Source organism: Electrophorus electricus, chromosome 8 (assembly GCF_041902795.1).
Source record: "Electrophorus electricus isolate QZ-2024a chromosome 8, ASM4190279v1, whole genome shotgun sequence".
In the NCBI taxonomy this organism is placed as follows: domain Eukaryota; kingdom Metazoa; phylum Chordata; class Actinopteri; order Gymnotiformes; family Gymnotidae; genus Electrophorus; species Electrophorus electricus.
The window spans coordinates 28,735,001-28,750,000 of record NC_137504.1 but is presented as its reverse complement, the minus strand read 5'-3'; the positions used below and the strand labels follow the sequence as shown (position 1 = coordinate 28,750,000).

Sequence of the window (15,000 nt, the reverse complement as noted above, 5' to 3'; positions counted from 1 at the left end):
TGTGTGTGTGTGTGTGTGTGTGTGTGTGTGTGTGTGTGTGTGTGAAGCTCATCCCTTGGCTGTAGTCCATTTGTGGTATGGCCACTGCCTGTACAGCTGTCACATCAGGGTGCTTCCCCCAAGCTCTTCACCCTCTCTCCATCACTTCCTCTCCAGTGTGTGACCCTTCATTCGGTCCCCTGCATATGTTTTTCTTACCGTGCCAAGCCCTAACACTAGTGTTGGGCTGAGCTTTCATCAGCACGGAACTCTGGGGCATGAGGCTAGATCTGGGGGGCATGAAGGCGGCGCTGTGGGGTGAAGGGTGAAGCTGGGGAAATTGAGGAGACGCTGCGTCTCCCGGCTTTAGCTCAGCGAGACGCACTTTCACTGGCAAACGGGAGAACACTCTACTCCTCTGTCCTAGGTAGGTGACAGAAACATTTAGGCATGTCGCAAAAAAGCAGAAGTCTAATAGGAATGTTTGGACTTGTAAAATGTTTGTAATCAGACCTGACAGAATAACCATGTTTGATATAGCATAACTTTATTACATATGATGTATCATGTGGGTGTGCGTGTGTGCGTGTGTGCGTGCCCGTCAGCTCCCAGTGGCCCTCTGGGCTGTAGCTACAAACAGGACCAGTGAAAGGTCAGCATTTACATAATGCTAGTAATTTTTGTTTGGGCTGTGTGTGCGCGTGCGTGTCTGTCTGCCCGTGAATGCATGCATGCTCCTCCTTTTTATTTATTTTTTAATAGCTCTCTGTATTTTTAAGCTTTGTATCATTTGTCCAAATGTGTGACATGGTTACTGGAATCATTATGTAATTTGTATGAGTGAAATCATGATCAGATATCTTGAAGTCTGGGTCCAGCAGCCTTATGGACAGTTCGGGTGGCAGAACCAATCTGTAGCACCAGGACGGCCTCCGCACGGCTGCTGTCTCTGGCCCCACGGTACAAGCCCTTCCGCACGTGACCAGCCAAGCCCGGCCAGGCCTCGATTACCTGGGTCCGGTGTGGGTCAGGGCTGCCCCCCTCTCTGGGGTCACGCACCCCTCGGCCCGTTTCCTGCCTAGGCTGGTGACCCTGATATGGAGGAAGGAAGTACTTTTAAACCATACCCAGGTACAAGTGTTAAATAATAACCTACCAGGACCCTAGTCTAGGAGGAGTAAGAAAACATCAACATCATAATCAAAAACAAATAAACAGAAAAAAACAAGACACACCACCAATGACTCGAAAAATGACTCAGGTAGCCAGTTCTCTGCAGGCCCGCAGTGTGACTGGAGCATAGGAGCTGGAGTGTAGTTGGCGATTCTGCTTTATTTGAACCTTGTACATAAAACGGTGATAAACTTGGTTTTAGAGTTATGACCAAACACAAAACATCCCAGACCCTCTCCCCACCGCAACGTAGTGCAAATAAAACGCAGACACACAGGAAATATACCTGAAATGGAAGTGGAGTTAAACTTGAAATGTAACTGGGGAGAAGTAAAGAACAAATCCCACAGAAACCCTCATTTGAGTGCATGCATGTGTACTGGCGTTAGTAGTTCCTACACACCTCCACCAGCTGAAGTGTGGGTGAGTTCAGAGGCAGGAAATATTTGGCAGCTGTCAGGTTTACTAACTGTTAGTCATCTGGGTGGAACATTTCCTCTGTGTAAACACACACCAACCTTTTGTAGATTCTGTAATCTCCTTTGGCCTGAACGTCCACTGCAGGAGAAGGAGCCAGACACATTAAGGCTTCTGAATCCCTCTCAGTAGAGCTGTGCTGATGGTTTTGCAGTCACTGTTCTATAATTGTTTGATGATGTCATCTAAATGGCTTAGATCTAGAGAAAAAAGTGAAGTAATGGTTTGTAAGTTGTATATTCACTCCCCCCCCTCCTCTCTCTCTCTCTCTCTTCTCTCTCTCTCTCTCTCTCTCTCTCTCTCTCTCTCTCTCTCTCTCTCTCTCTCTGGTTTTCTGAATTCTCCTAAGGCTTAACTCTGAAAGGCTCTTTTGTGTTTACAACTCTCTGAAGTACTCCCACATATACACACACACACTTTCAAGGTGTCTGCAGCCACGCCTGACGACATTACCTCAGAATCTTTCCTCAAGGCTTGAACAAACTAGGGCACGGACACCGATAAACGATAATTGGGCCGATTATTTTATGTTTGCAGTATGAAAAACTACTTTTATTCACAACTTGCACTAAATGAACATTTGACAGTAACTACAGTATGCTATATTTTTACAACAGTGATACTGAGCTGGAGAAAATTGTAGACTAGAGTTAACGTCCTTTAATTTCTTACTTTTCACTGCACTTGCCGTACCAAGCGGGCTTTAGGCACACATTCTGAACACGCTCAAAGCACTGAGGAGGCAGTGTGGGCCCCATTCCTGAAGAAACCTCACTCTCACGTGCTGGGCCGTTTGATTGGCTGGACATGTTCTTACCTTTACTCTCACTGCACAGGTAAAGCAACCGAGCACAGAAAAAGAGCTCATCGTGTGGTCCACGTTTCCTCCAATCCGGTCGCACTGTGTGTGCTACACAGACTACACAAGTTATTGCTGATTGTACTTGATGTGTCATGCACATTTCAAGCCAGACCACGTTTTTTTTTGTTTTTTTTTAAAAACGTGGTTGTCAGAAAGGAACATGCATATCAAAAATGCTTTTATCAGCAAGAAAACAAGTTTAGTTGCTGATTTCAATAATGGGCAATATGCTAGGTTAGTCAATACCTGATTATTGGTCAGGCTGATACTCGGTAGACCCCTAACGCAAACCAGAGAGAAGGAACAATACTGGAACAGTGCTGCAGTAGGCTAGCTTCTAACCACTGAGGCTTGACTGGACCTGGTGTTTCTCTCACACACACACACACACACACACGCACGCACGCACGTTGGCCGTACTGCTCTGGCATATCTTAGCTATGTTGTTCTTCACACAAACGTCTTGCTTCATTCACTCTATGTCTGATCTGGCCAAAGCAGAGGACGCCCAACTGAGGCTTCTCCCCCAGTTCTACAATATGAGACCGTTCTCTCCACGTGAACCCTGCGGTTCCAGCTCATGCCATTGGCTCGCTGTCCTGATGGACTCGACCTTCACAGAAAGGATAAAAAAACAAAACAAAGCTAAAAATAGTGAGGTGATAGACATGCATGCTCTTTATTGTCCTGTGTGTGGATTCCTGGTGTCGTCTATGGTATGTGGTATACGTATTTATTCTCTCCATGTCTCCGTCTCTCAGGTGGACATGGAGAAAGGTCTGGAGATGAAGAAGTTGGTTCTGTCTGGGTTTCTGGCCAGTGAGGAGATCTACATTAACCAGCTGGAGGCTTTACTGCTGGTATGTACTGACACTCTACTGAATGCACAGACTGTGTGTGTGTGTGTGTGTGTGTGTGTGTGTGCGCGCGTGTGTGCGCGTGCGTATGAGGCTGTGTGAGTGATGGGTGCTGACAGGACCCCAGCATGGTTGCGTATGTGTGTGTGTGTGTGTGTGTGCGTGTGTGTGTGTGTGTGCGTGCGTGTGTGCACGTGCGTGTGCGTGTGTGTGTGCGTGCGTGTGTGCACGTGTGTGTGTGCGTGCGCGTGCGTGTGTGCACGTGCGTGTGTGTGTGCGTGCGTGTGTGCACGTGTGTGTGTGTGTGTGTGCGTGCGTGTGTGCGTGCGTGTGTGCACGTGTGTGTGTGCGTGCGTGTGTGCACGTGTGTGCACGTGTGTGTGCGTGTGTGCACGTGTGTGTGTGCGTGCACGTGTGTGTGCACGCGCGTGCGTGCGTGTGCACGCGCGTGCGTGCGTGTGTGTGCGTGCACGCGTGTGTGTGCGTGCGCGCGCGTGTGTGTGTGCGCGCGCGTGCGTGCGTATGAGGCTGTGTGAGTGATGGGTGCTGACAGGACCTCAGCATGGTTGCGTATGTTTGTGTGTGCGCGCGTGCGTGTGTGTGTGAGCGCGAGTGTGTGTGTGTGCCTGTGCACCTGCGTGTGCGTGTGTGTGCGTGCGCGTGTGTGTGTGTATGTGCGTATGAGGCTGTGTGAGTGATGGGTGCTGACAGGACCCCAGCATGAGTGTGTGTGTGTGTGTGTGTGCGTGCGTGCGTGCTTTTCCTGCACTCCACTCCTCTACTCTCCGTTCCTTACCCTTCCACCCTCATCACATGTTTAAGAGTTGTGAGCGCCACTTCCTCTTTCAGTGGGAAGGTTGCACTGAAGCTAGCCAGCTCAGCCCTGCGCTGTCCACATGTTTCACCATGACATTTCCTGTCTGTGTCTGCCTGGGGGTCAGCTCCACCGTCACATCACACTGAGCACGCTTTACCCCTCCACTCACATCCACCAACCTTTATTACTAAACATAAACTAGATTGGTTTTGTAACACCAATGTTCCAGAATGTGTCATCAATTATTCTCCTTATACCTCTTGAATGCACGCACTCTCTCACACACATTCTCTCGCAGCTCTGTCCAGGGAACTGCTTTGCTGATTGACAGGTCTGTAGTGTTTTAAAACAACAACTTGTGTCTCTTAATTATGCTGTGAACTAATTCATTTGCAGTCTTATAATTGTTCTTTTGAACAAATATCATCACAGCTCAACACTCATTAATGCAGTACTGGAACAGGGCTTGTAAAACAGGAATTAGCACTTCTTTGTTAGGTGCTGCCATTTTCTGGGCTTTTATTGAAAAACTCTCCAATATGTGTGTGTGGGTGTGTGTGTGTGTGTGTGAGTGAAAGCCTGTGTTATGTTTTGTGTGTGAGTGAAAGCCTGTGTTATGTTTTGTGTGTGTGTGTGTGTACACTCTCATTTAGCCTGTGTCTTTGGCACACCAGGCCCATTTCCTGCATGCAGAGATTAATAGAATTTGTGTTTACCAGACTGGCTGGTACTCTCTCTCTCTCTCTCTCTCTCTCTCTCTCTCTCTCTCTCTCTCTCTCTCTCTCTCTCTCTGTGTCTCTCTCTCTCTGTCTCTCTGTCTCTCTCTCTCTCTCTCTCTCTCTCTCTCTCACACACACACACGCACTCACTCTCTCTCGGGCGCACTCTGTCTCTCTCCTCTCTCTCTCTCTCTCTCTCTCTCTCTCACAGGAGCAAACAGGCACCACAGACTGTGTGTGTGTGTGTCAGGTCTGGTACCATAAGGCTATTAGTTTGGTGTAATGGGCTATAGGACGGTTCCCTCAGCCCGCTGGTGGGGCTAGTCTGGGACAGAAAACCACCGCGGCACACACACACACACACACACACACACGCACACACACTGGTTTCTCTCCTCAGACTGGGATCGCCCAGTCTTCCTTGAATGTCTCACAGTAGGAGGATGTGTGGGGTACCTGCTGGCTGGCACTGTGCTCCAGCGTTCTGGGCATTTACAGTGTCCGAGGGGAAGTAGCCCACCACACTCATTCGGTTCAGGCTGTTTTGTGAGTTAGATAAGGGAGAGGTAACATGAAAACACCATTAATTAGTTGGGTAGTTAATAACATTGGGCTAAACACTGACTCAACTGTATTGTTCTGCTTTTCCATTAACTTTATATACTGGTATTGTTTTTAACCAGGGAGAGCCAAGGACTACACAGAGTTTTCCTCTCATTCACATACAGGCAAATGTGATGTGGGTGTGGGTTAGAGGATCTGCAAAGAATGTAATGTCCTGATATTAGCTGATATTCGAAAAAGAAAAATTACTAATAGGAAATGCTTTAGCACTGCCACATTTAGCTGTGTGCGTGTGGATTAAGATAGATGGACTAAGATGGGCTTACCCTACATGACTCATGTTCACTTCACCTAAACAATCAGTTTGCCTTTCTAGTAAAACAAATGAAGAAATGTTGGTATCGAGCTCAGTGAATTAAATAATTCAGTTGATTACTTCTGCACTGCTCTGTCTTTTTAGTGCTTCATGTATTTAAGTAGTTAATATTTCCAGACCTGCTGTTCGGCTGGTTGCTTAGCGCAGTAGCTAGTTTACCTGGCCCGCTTTGCTTTCAAACACTGGAGAACCGCTCAAACATGCCCAGGTTCCTCAGCTCTCTCTTCTGATCAGTTTGGTTAGTGTTGATTTCCTGTGTGTTTGGTGTTCAGTATTTTTCTCAAGACAAAGAAAGAGCTGAAAGAGGTGAGGGGCCTAGTCCACTTGAGGTGAGGGGCCTAGTCCACTTGAGGTGAGGGGCCTAGTCCACTTGAGGTGAGGGGCCTAGTCCACTTGAGGTGAGGGGCCTAGTCCACTTGAGGTGAGGGGCCTAGTCCACTTGAGGTGAGGGGCCTAGTCCACTTGATCAAGTGTCATGGCAGCTGTAGCTTGCCATGGGATCACAGCAGTCTGTCCTCCAGGCAGACCTTTTAACAGCAAATCACAAACACACACGCGCACTCATGTTGTTTTAGTGGTGCACACTCACAGCCATCACTGGAGAGAGTAAACCAAATATGCTGTATTTGGAGTGTTTGGAGTGGCGAGTGTGCGTTTGGAGTGGGGGAGTGGTGAGTGTGCATTTGGAGTGGGAAGTGTTTGTGGAGTGTGCATTTGGAGTTTGGTGTGTGTAAACACCAAAGAGACGTAAACTTCCCCAGGCTGCAGGCGGTTCAGACTGTGGTCGTAGCGCGTTGAGATGGCTAAAGCGAGACTTCCATGCTCTCGTGCCCTCTCTTGCACTCTCCAACATCAGGGCCCTCAGTTTAGGCCTTTTGAAAAGCGTGGTCTTGGGTCAGCTCTCCGTTCGTGTTTCATTCACACTTCCATCTACACTTAGTGTCCATGTCCAGGGATAAACAAACTCCCGGCTTTGTGTCTGTACAGTGGACTTATTACTGTTAATTATTAATAGCTTCTTTATTTCCCCCCAGAAATTGCTACCACTTAGTTGGAATTGCTGTATTATTTTGAAAAATGTTCTCATTTCACGGGTTCATACCTCATCATCCTCTCCCTCCTCTTCCTCGTCTGTCCAGCCCATGCGGCCGCTGAAGGCGACGGCCACCACCTCCAAGCCTGTGCTCACCATGGAGCAGATCGAGACCATCTTCTACAAGATCCAGGACATCTACGAGATCCACAAGGAGTTCTACGACGCACTCTTCCCCAGCATCCAGCAATGGAACGACAGGGTCACTGTGGGGCACTTCTTCAAGAAGCTGGTGAGCACCTGCTGACTCCTCCCACACCCCCGCACACCCCGCTTGCTGATGAGGGTGCGTGGCTAGAACATCCTCCCCAAAGTCATCTGTTTGCATAAGTTTGTTGCCCGCTTGGGTTTTAAAGTTGAGAGGGACAACAGTTGTTATCCTGACAGCATAAGAGGTAAACCCAGTAAGGGAGAACATAACGTGTTCTAGTGTGCAATAGAACGTAGATCTGCAGACACACTGCTACAGAGAACATGCAGAAGAAGATGCTGGTGAAAAAACTATTGTTGCTGTTGTTATTGGACCTATTACGGTTAGAGTCACTAAGTATCCACATCAGAGGAAGGTGTTAGGCTAGCCTGCTTCCATTGAAATGAATTGGTGTACAATAGACTGCTGGGTCTTTTGTACTAGACATTAACTTCTCAGGCTACAAAAACACTCTAAAATGGAGTGCAGATACACATTTGATATGCAGACGTTAAGCAACCTGGTCCGACATTTCCAGGCACGTCACTGAAAGACACTTCCCTGCAATTCTGATTTTCTTGTGCATGCTCTCTCTCTCTCTCTCTCTCTCTCTCTCTCTCTCATGATCTCTGCCTCTCTCTCTCTCTGTCATACACACACCCACACCCACACTATATATATATCTATCTAGTGTGTGTGAGAGAGACTGTACAAAATGATTGATATATATATAATCATTTTGTACAATCTCTGTCACACACACTATATATTCGGAACTTGGAGGAGGTGAAAAAGTGGATGTGTAGAACATCACATAGGTGGGTGTGTGTCGGTAGTGCATGACGTGACTGGTCAGCTCCAGGGAGGTAGCGGTGTGCTCGGTCTGTTTGTTGCTCTGACTCCTGACTCCTTTAATGAATGTAGAAGGCCGAGTGTGGAGCCTGGAGCACAGCTGTGTGGACAGGATTACGCACTGGCTCTTGTGTTGGAGGCTGGCGCAGAGGCGGGACGCTGGCTAATCAGAGCTTAACTTGAGCTTGGCTTCGTTCACAGGCATTTCCTTTCATGAGTGCTGCGGAAACTGCTGGGAAAATTCCAGTGGAATTCGGGGGGAAAAACACATCGTTCGCATCTGATCTCTGATTAATGTTAAATGGAGCGGGCAGCTAATCGATTTCGGACCCTACAGTGTGAAAGGGCTTCTTTTTATAATATTTTAGCTTTTTCAAGCGCACTGGAAATTCTAGTGCCCTGCTCGCCAGCGGCCTGTTTCAAAGCTTTGTTGGTTCTAGAGCAGCATGATTACGATGACAGATTGGCACCAGTTTTTGACTGATTTATTTATTTTTTTTCTCTCCAGTGGATTAGCACAGAACCGTTTGGGGTTTTGGCACTGGCACCGTGTCATCGGTGGAGTGCTGAGTGTCTGGAGTGCTCGTTAGTGAGTGGGAATGATTGCATGTCATCCTCTCACTCTTGCTCAGTGCCATATGGCAACAGACACATAATCAACAGAAAACTTTCCTCACTTTGCCACACACACACACACACACACACACACACACACTCACACACCTTCCAAACAGACAGGACCTATCTGAGCTGAGTCACTGGGAAGGCGTGTGTATGGTAAAATATTACAATATGAATTGGGCAGGCAGATGGTGGGTGTAATTAGACACCCTGCAGCTCTGAAAACAACCTCATCTACACAGAAGCACGAAGGGCCAATCGAGGAACGGAAGTACAGGAGAGAGAACCCGAGAGTGAGCAGGAGACCGTGCTGATGACTCTCACACACACTCTGTTCTTCTCGTTCCTTCTCCCTCCATCTCTCTCTCTCTCTCTCTCTCTCTCCCTCTCTCATTGTCTCACTCAGTCACATCTCAACTGCTTTATCACACATGTTCTTTTTGACACCCTCAAATCATAGGTGACAAAACACGGGTCTGTGTGCCATTTTGTGGGTGCGAGTGCGTGGCCGGGTAAGCGTCTTTGGATATAAAGGCAATGCGCAACAGACCAGGAGCGGTTGCTAGGTGACCATCGGATTGGCCAGGTGGGTTTGTGTGGCCGACTTTGTGCGCGCGCGGGTGTTCTTAACCCTGAGGAGGTTAAGAGAAATGGATGTGCTACAGCATGAAACAGACCATATGGATTAACAGACCACACACACGTACAGGATGAATCCTTCCAGACCTGCAGATTCCTGTGGCAGGGGTTCCCCTGCCCTGTGTGCACAGCAGCAAGCAGAATGCTGGTCGTCCACGGCTGGTGGTACTGGCTGCACGCGGGGCATGGTGAGGGGCGAGAGGTGTGGAGCGCAGAGGACGGGGGAGAGGGTTTAGTAGCACCCCCTACCTGCTCTCTAACATCATCATGGTTTGTCTCTCTCCCCCGCTCTCTCTCTCTCTCTCTCTCTCTCTCTCTCTCTCTCTCTCTCTCTCTCTCTCTCTCTCTCTCTCTCAGGCCAGCCAGCTTGGTGTTTACAAAGCCTTTGTTGACAACTACAAAGTTGCCCTGGAGACAGCAGAGAAATGCAGCCAGGCCAACTCCCAGTTTCAGAAGATCTCTGAGGTGTGATATATATATTTATACACACACAGCACCGTTGTCCATATGAGGGCGTTGTGTGTGGCTGCACTACCTTAAAGGTCAGCTCAGGCATTGATGAATTTTATCTGTTTTTGGATGGTGTGTTCTACACTCTGGGTATTGTACTAGAGGTACACAGCTGAGGTGTGTGTTTGAGCTGAGGTCACCTCCACCTAGTTTCTAATCAGTGAAGGTTTCTAATGATTGACTTATGGATGTACACACCTTTCTAAGACTTACAAGCTAATCTGGTTTCTTGGAGCAGTTTGTGATGCTGTATGACTGCGTTTGGTCAGGTTTCTTTAGGGATTTGGTTGGGTTTGGTCTGGATTTGGTTAGGCATTTGGTCAGGGTTTGGTTAGACATTTGGTCAGGGTCTGGATTTGGTTAGGCATTTAGTCAGGGTTTGGGCTGGGTTTGGTTAGGGTTTGGGCTGGGTTTGGTTAGGGTTTTGGTCAGGGTTTGGTTAGGGTTTTGGTCTGGGTTTGGTTAGGCCTTTGGTCTGGGTTTGGTTAGGGTTTTGGTCTGGGTTTGGACAGGGTTTTGGTCTGGGTTTGGACAGGGTTTTGGTCTGGGTTTGGTTCCAGTTTTGGTCTGGGTTTGGTTCCAGTTTTGGTCTGGGTTTGGTTCCAGTTTTGGTCTGGGTTTGGTTAGGGTTTTGGTCAGGGTTTGGTTAGGGTTTTGGTCAGGGTTTGGTTAGGGTTTTGGTCTGGGTTTGGTTAGGGTTTTGGTCTGGGTTTGGACAGGGTTTTGGTCTGGGTTTGGACAGGGTTTTGGTCTGGGTTTGGACAGGGTTTTGGTCTGGGTTTGGACAGGGGTCTGGTCTGGGTTTGGACAGGGTCTGGTCTGGGTTTGGACAGGGTCTGGTCTGGGTTTGGTTCCAGTTTTGGTCTGGGGTTGGTTCCGGGTTTTGGTCTGGGTTTGGTTAGGGTTTTGGTCTGGGTTTGGACAGGGTTTTGGTCTGGGTTTGGACAGGGTTTTGGTCTGGGTTTGGACAGGGTTTTGGTCTGGGTTTGGACAGGGTCTGGTCTGGGTTTGGTTACAGTTTTGGTCAGGGTTTGGTTACAGTTTTGGTTTGCTAGGGGATTTGCTTTCTGTGTCTGTGCTGATATATCAGCTGCGGTGTGTTTAGCTGTGGACGAATGTTTCATTGTCAGTGCTCCTGCTTACTATCACTTACTTATCTGACATGACACCATGGAAACACGTGTGCAACACCATGATGGAAATCACACACACTGAGAACACACTTTTTAAAAAAGCTTTAAATAAAGGCGCTGCATCCGAGTGTATCCACATGTATCCATTTGAGAACACGTGTGTAACACGCAGCATGGTAACATTTCAGTTTTCTGATCCATATCTAACTGTGTAAAATGTCTAATGCAGTAGATGATGATGAAGATGATGTTCTCTGTTTAACAGAACGTTAAGGTCAAAGGACCAAAAGACTCTAAAGACTGCACGACTACTGTCACCATGGAAGGTAAGACAGACACCCTTTCGTGTCTGCGTGTGTGCGTGAATGTGTGTGAGCCTGTGTGTGTGTGTGTGCGTGAGCATGTGCATTTGGTACGGGCACTATTGCAGTCCTTTGCACCATGCTTTGCTGTGGGTTTAACAGCGTGTTTTGGGGGAAGCTTCATATTACACAGTTGAAGATACTAGATTGTTCTGAATTGTCGCATTGTTCTAAAAGTAATGAGCATCATGTTTAACGTGAAAGCATTCATTGATGAGAACAGCTGCAGAGCACGTGGTCAGGGCACACAAGACAGGACACACGGGACAGGACACACAGGACAGGAGTCCTGTGCTTACTGCACCATTCTGAGACACTCTGATTGCGACTTACAGATGATGTTTCATGCAGTGCTGTAATGTACTTTAGCTGGAACTGTGACTCTGAGAGCCCAGCTTCTGTCTACATGTGTATGCATTGTCTTTAGTGTGTGTGTGTGTGTGTGTTGGCACTTGGTTATTCATTCTGTGCATCTTGGCATGTGGGAGGAATCGAGTGCAACATTTTGTTCATTGATCCTCTTTCTTTCTCTCTATCCCTCTGTTGTCTACACACTGAAGAAGCTATATAAAACAGCGAGAGAGGGAGCGAGAGAGGGAGCGAGGGAGAGAGTTACAGGAAAGCGCGAGAGGGAGGGAGGGAGGGAGGGAGGAGAGAACAGATAGCTCAGACGCAGATGAAAGACGGAGCAGTAGCGGAGGCAGAGGGATGATGGAGTGACGGATGAGAGAAGGAGAAGAGAGTCATGGAGATTCTACTGGTGCTGCGCCTGTGTTGTAACTGCACTTACGGTAACGTCACCTTTGCTCGCCTTGCTCTCCTGCCTCAGGGCTCTTTGGCTCCTTTTCCTGCGCTGCTCTGGGTTTTGCCACGGGTGCGGGACAGTAGCTGTAGCCATTGGGGTTCGCTCGCGTTTGCCCGTCGGCCAGGGTACTCTGGGGCTTCACACCTCTCTGTAGTGTGCAGCTACCTGAGAGACACAGGGAGAGAACCTTTTTCAATGTCCTGGCGTCAGAAATCTGAACTCTGTCTGGCCAGTTCTCATAGCAGCAATGCGCGTTTGTTTGTGTGCGCGTGTGTGTGTGTGTGTGAGAGAGAGCGAGAGAGAGATTTGTGCTTGTGTGCCTATTTTTGCAAGGTTCTTGTGTTTTTTGTACACTTTTTGTTTAACCGTATGTGTGTGTTTTGCGCACATGCTCATGCATCCCCTCTGCATCTACTTCCTTTTGAAGTTCCACCCCCCAGCTCTGAAGTTGGTGGGGGACAATCCCCCACAATGCACCAGCGGTAGTCACCACGGCGACAGGTAATTAAGAGTCGGCGCAAGCACGCAGCTTTGAGCATGCGAAGGGTGGGGGAGGGGGCGTGGCTTGTGACAGGACGGAGAGGAGGCAGAAAGGCGGATCGACCAGCGCTCTGCTCTTTACAAGCAGGTCACGTTTTGTCAGTGAAAGTTTTTTCTCCCGTGGACCTGTGTGTGTGTGTGTGTGTGTGTGTGTGTGTGTGTGTGTGTGTGTGTGTGTGTGTGTGTGTGTGTGTGTGTGTGTGTGTGTGTGTGTGTGTGTGTGTGTGTGTGTGTGTGTGTGTTACAGTACACACATGGCAGGGGCATATGACAGAATGTTGATACACCATGACATTTCACATGCATCAGTTTAAAGAGGCAAATCTTTCCGAGGAGCTCCTTGATATCCAATATGTCCATGTCCCGAAACGTCCTGAAACACACCCAGTCGGTGAAAACAGACGTGCGCGCCTGATTTATGCCAGGGACCTGTGTGTGTGAAGGCAAGTGTGTTCACGCACCACCTATGGATCAAGCCAGCTAACACGACTATAGATGGATTCTAATTGGACAGCAACACCCATTTCGCATTTTTTCCGGTGCATGCCGCTTAAAAGGCCAGGCAGGAATCTCTGAGGCTTGTGGACGGTTTGGGAAGCTTGCATTCAACAGGGATTGGGAATGATCAAGATCCCACTGCAAGCACGTCCCCATAATCTCCCGAGCAGGCCTGCAGTGCCCAGCCAAGCCAGGTTTTAAAGAAAACTCCTAAAAATGGAATTCAATAGACTCTCATTAGCATTGTGCAGCCAGCCGGTTTCTCTCAGTATTGGCCATTGTGTTTATGCTCTGGTGAGGTTTCCCTGATGTTCTGTAGGTTTGGAATGCTCATAGTTGTCCTTCCCTCCTTCCCATCCTCCCTCTGATCTCATGCGGTTTGTGAGTCCACGGTTTCCCCAGGATGAACAGATGAGGGTTTCCCCCCCCCTCCCACTGCTCTGTATCTCATTGCGTAAATTCCATTTTTGCCATCACGAATGTAAATCTGACGTGTTGCATTTAGATGAAAATTACAGTGTTGTATTTAGATAAATTAGAATTTGCGTTAGAGACCATTTCTCAATGTTAAGTACTGAACAGCAGAACCGGACTGGTTGTCTTGAGTTGGACTTTGTGGATATGAGAGAGAGAGAGAGAGAGAGAGAGAGAGAGAGAGAGAGAGAGAGAGAGAGAGAGAGAGAGAGAGAGAGAGAGAGAGAGAGAGAGAGAGAGAGAGAGAGAGAGAGAGAGAGAGAGAGAGAGAGAGAGAGAGAGAGAGAGAGAGAGAGAGAGAGAGAGAGGGGGGCGGGGGGGGGTCGACCTACTTCAATACCCTGATTAATCTGATAATATTGTCCATAGTGACTTTGAGAACTAGCACAAGCAGACGCATGCGCACGTGCATACAGTGCCAGGAAGGTTTTTTTTTTTTTTTTTTTTCTATTCTGAGCAGGGCCAACAAAGCCTGAGCAATCAGTCCATCAGCTGATCAGAGCTTCTCTCCCAGGCTTAGTAAACATGGGAAACATGTCTGGCTTTGTCTGGTGGGGCCGTGCCTAAGCCTAGCATTGGACCAATTGATGGCCCTCCGCTGAGGTAACTGGGGCAGGTCTAGGTAAAGAATGGCATGCGCTTGGTAGCAGCGGCGAGGATCAAAAATGCCATTGGCATCAAAAGCCCAAACCGTGTACCAATGTGCAGCGAGTTTCTGCGGCAGTGACAGTCCTGTTAGTTGTTGCTTTCTGGAGCCAAGAATCCACGATGGCATTGGTACTGGGCACCAGTATGTTTTGACCTCATTGCTTGTGCAGTCATTTGTGGTTGTATTGACAAGGCAGTCGTGTGTACCCGTGCGTGCATGCAGGTGCGCGCACTCACACACAGGCACTATTTATGAGCTGTCCGGACATTTCCAGCAGCATGAAATGGAATGGGAGAGTGGCAGCTCTGTTTGAAACCTTGCTTCAGCACTGTCGAGCTCTGTCATGGACCATGTTAACACCAGCCGCCAGAGGTGTCCTTTCACAAGCGCATTCACGCTCTTGCTTAAAGAGTCCAAGACAGGCACTTGTAAACCCATCCACAGTGTTTCCTCTGTAGCTGGTGATGGCAATTTAGTGGATTTTCTTGGTGACATCTTCAGTTTAAGATGCTGGTGTCTAATTTGTACATCAGACAAGCCCGATACCAAGGCTCATTCATGTATGTATGTGTGTGTGTGCCTCTTCCTAAGTTTTGTCGTGTGTGTGTGTGTGTGTAGTTCATTGAAGTGAATCGTAGTTCACTGAAGTGAGAAGTTGCTGAACCTTCAAAGACCCAGACATGCTGTAGGGGAACGAATCTATTTTGCTACTTCTTCTCACAGCGGGAGAAAAGGTGGGGGCTTTCCGCGGGGCTGTTAGTGTTGATTGTTTAGTTGTTTATTTGTTTGTGTTTATGTGGCACTGGTAGT

At 48.2% G+C, this 15,000-nt stretch overlaps 1 protein-coding gene across 5 annotated transcripts in view; it reads left to right on the top strand.

Moving 5' to 3' along the window:
- Window positions 1-15,000, top strand: part of abr (ABR activator of RhoGEF and GTPase) — a 101,193-nt gene that overhangs the window by 39,969 nt on the left and 46,224 nt on the right. For 3 of the 5 annotated variants that reach the window (XM_035527716.2, XM_035527717.2, XM_035527718.2), the window contains 4 exons: window positions 3,253-3,351; window positions 6,964-7,149; window positions 9,577-9,684; window positions 11,128-11,188. In XM_035527716.2, coding sequence (XP_035383609.1) covers window positions 3,253-3,351; window positions 6,964-7,149; window positions 9,577-9,684; window positions 11,128-11,188 — 454 coding nt within the window. Of the gene's footprint in view, window positions 1-3,252; window positions 3,352-6,963; window positions 7,150-9,576; window positions 9,685-11,127; window positions 11,189-11,895; window positions 12,016-15,000 lie in introns of those variants that run through there. The other 2 variants (XM_081719624.1, XM_035527719.2) reach the window with 2 other exon arrangements.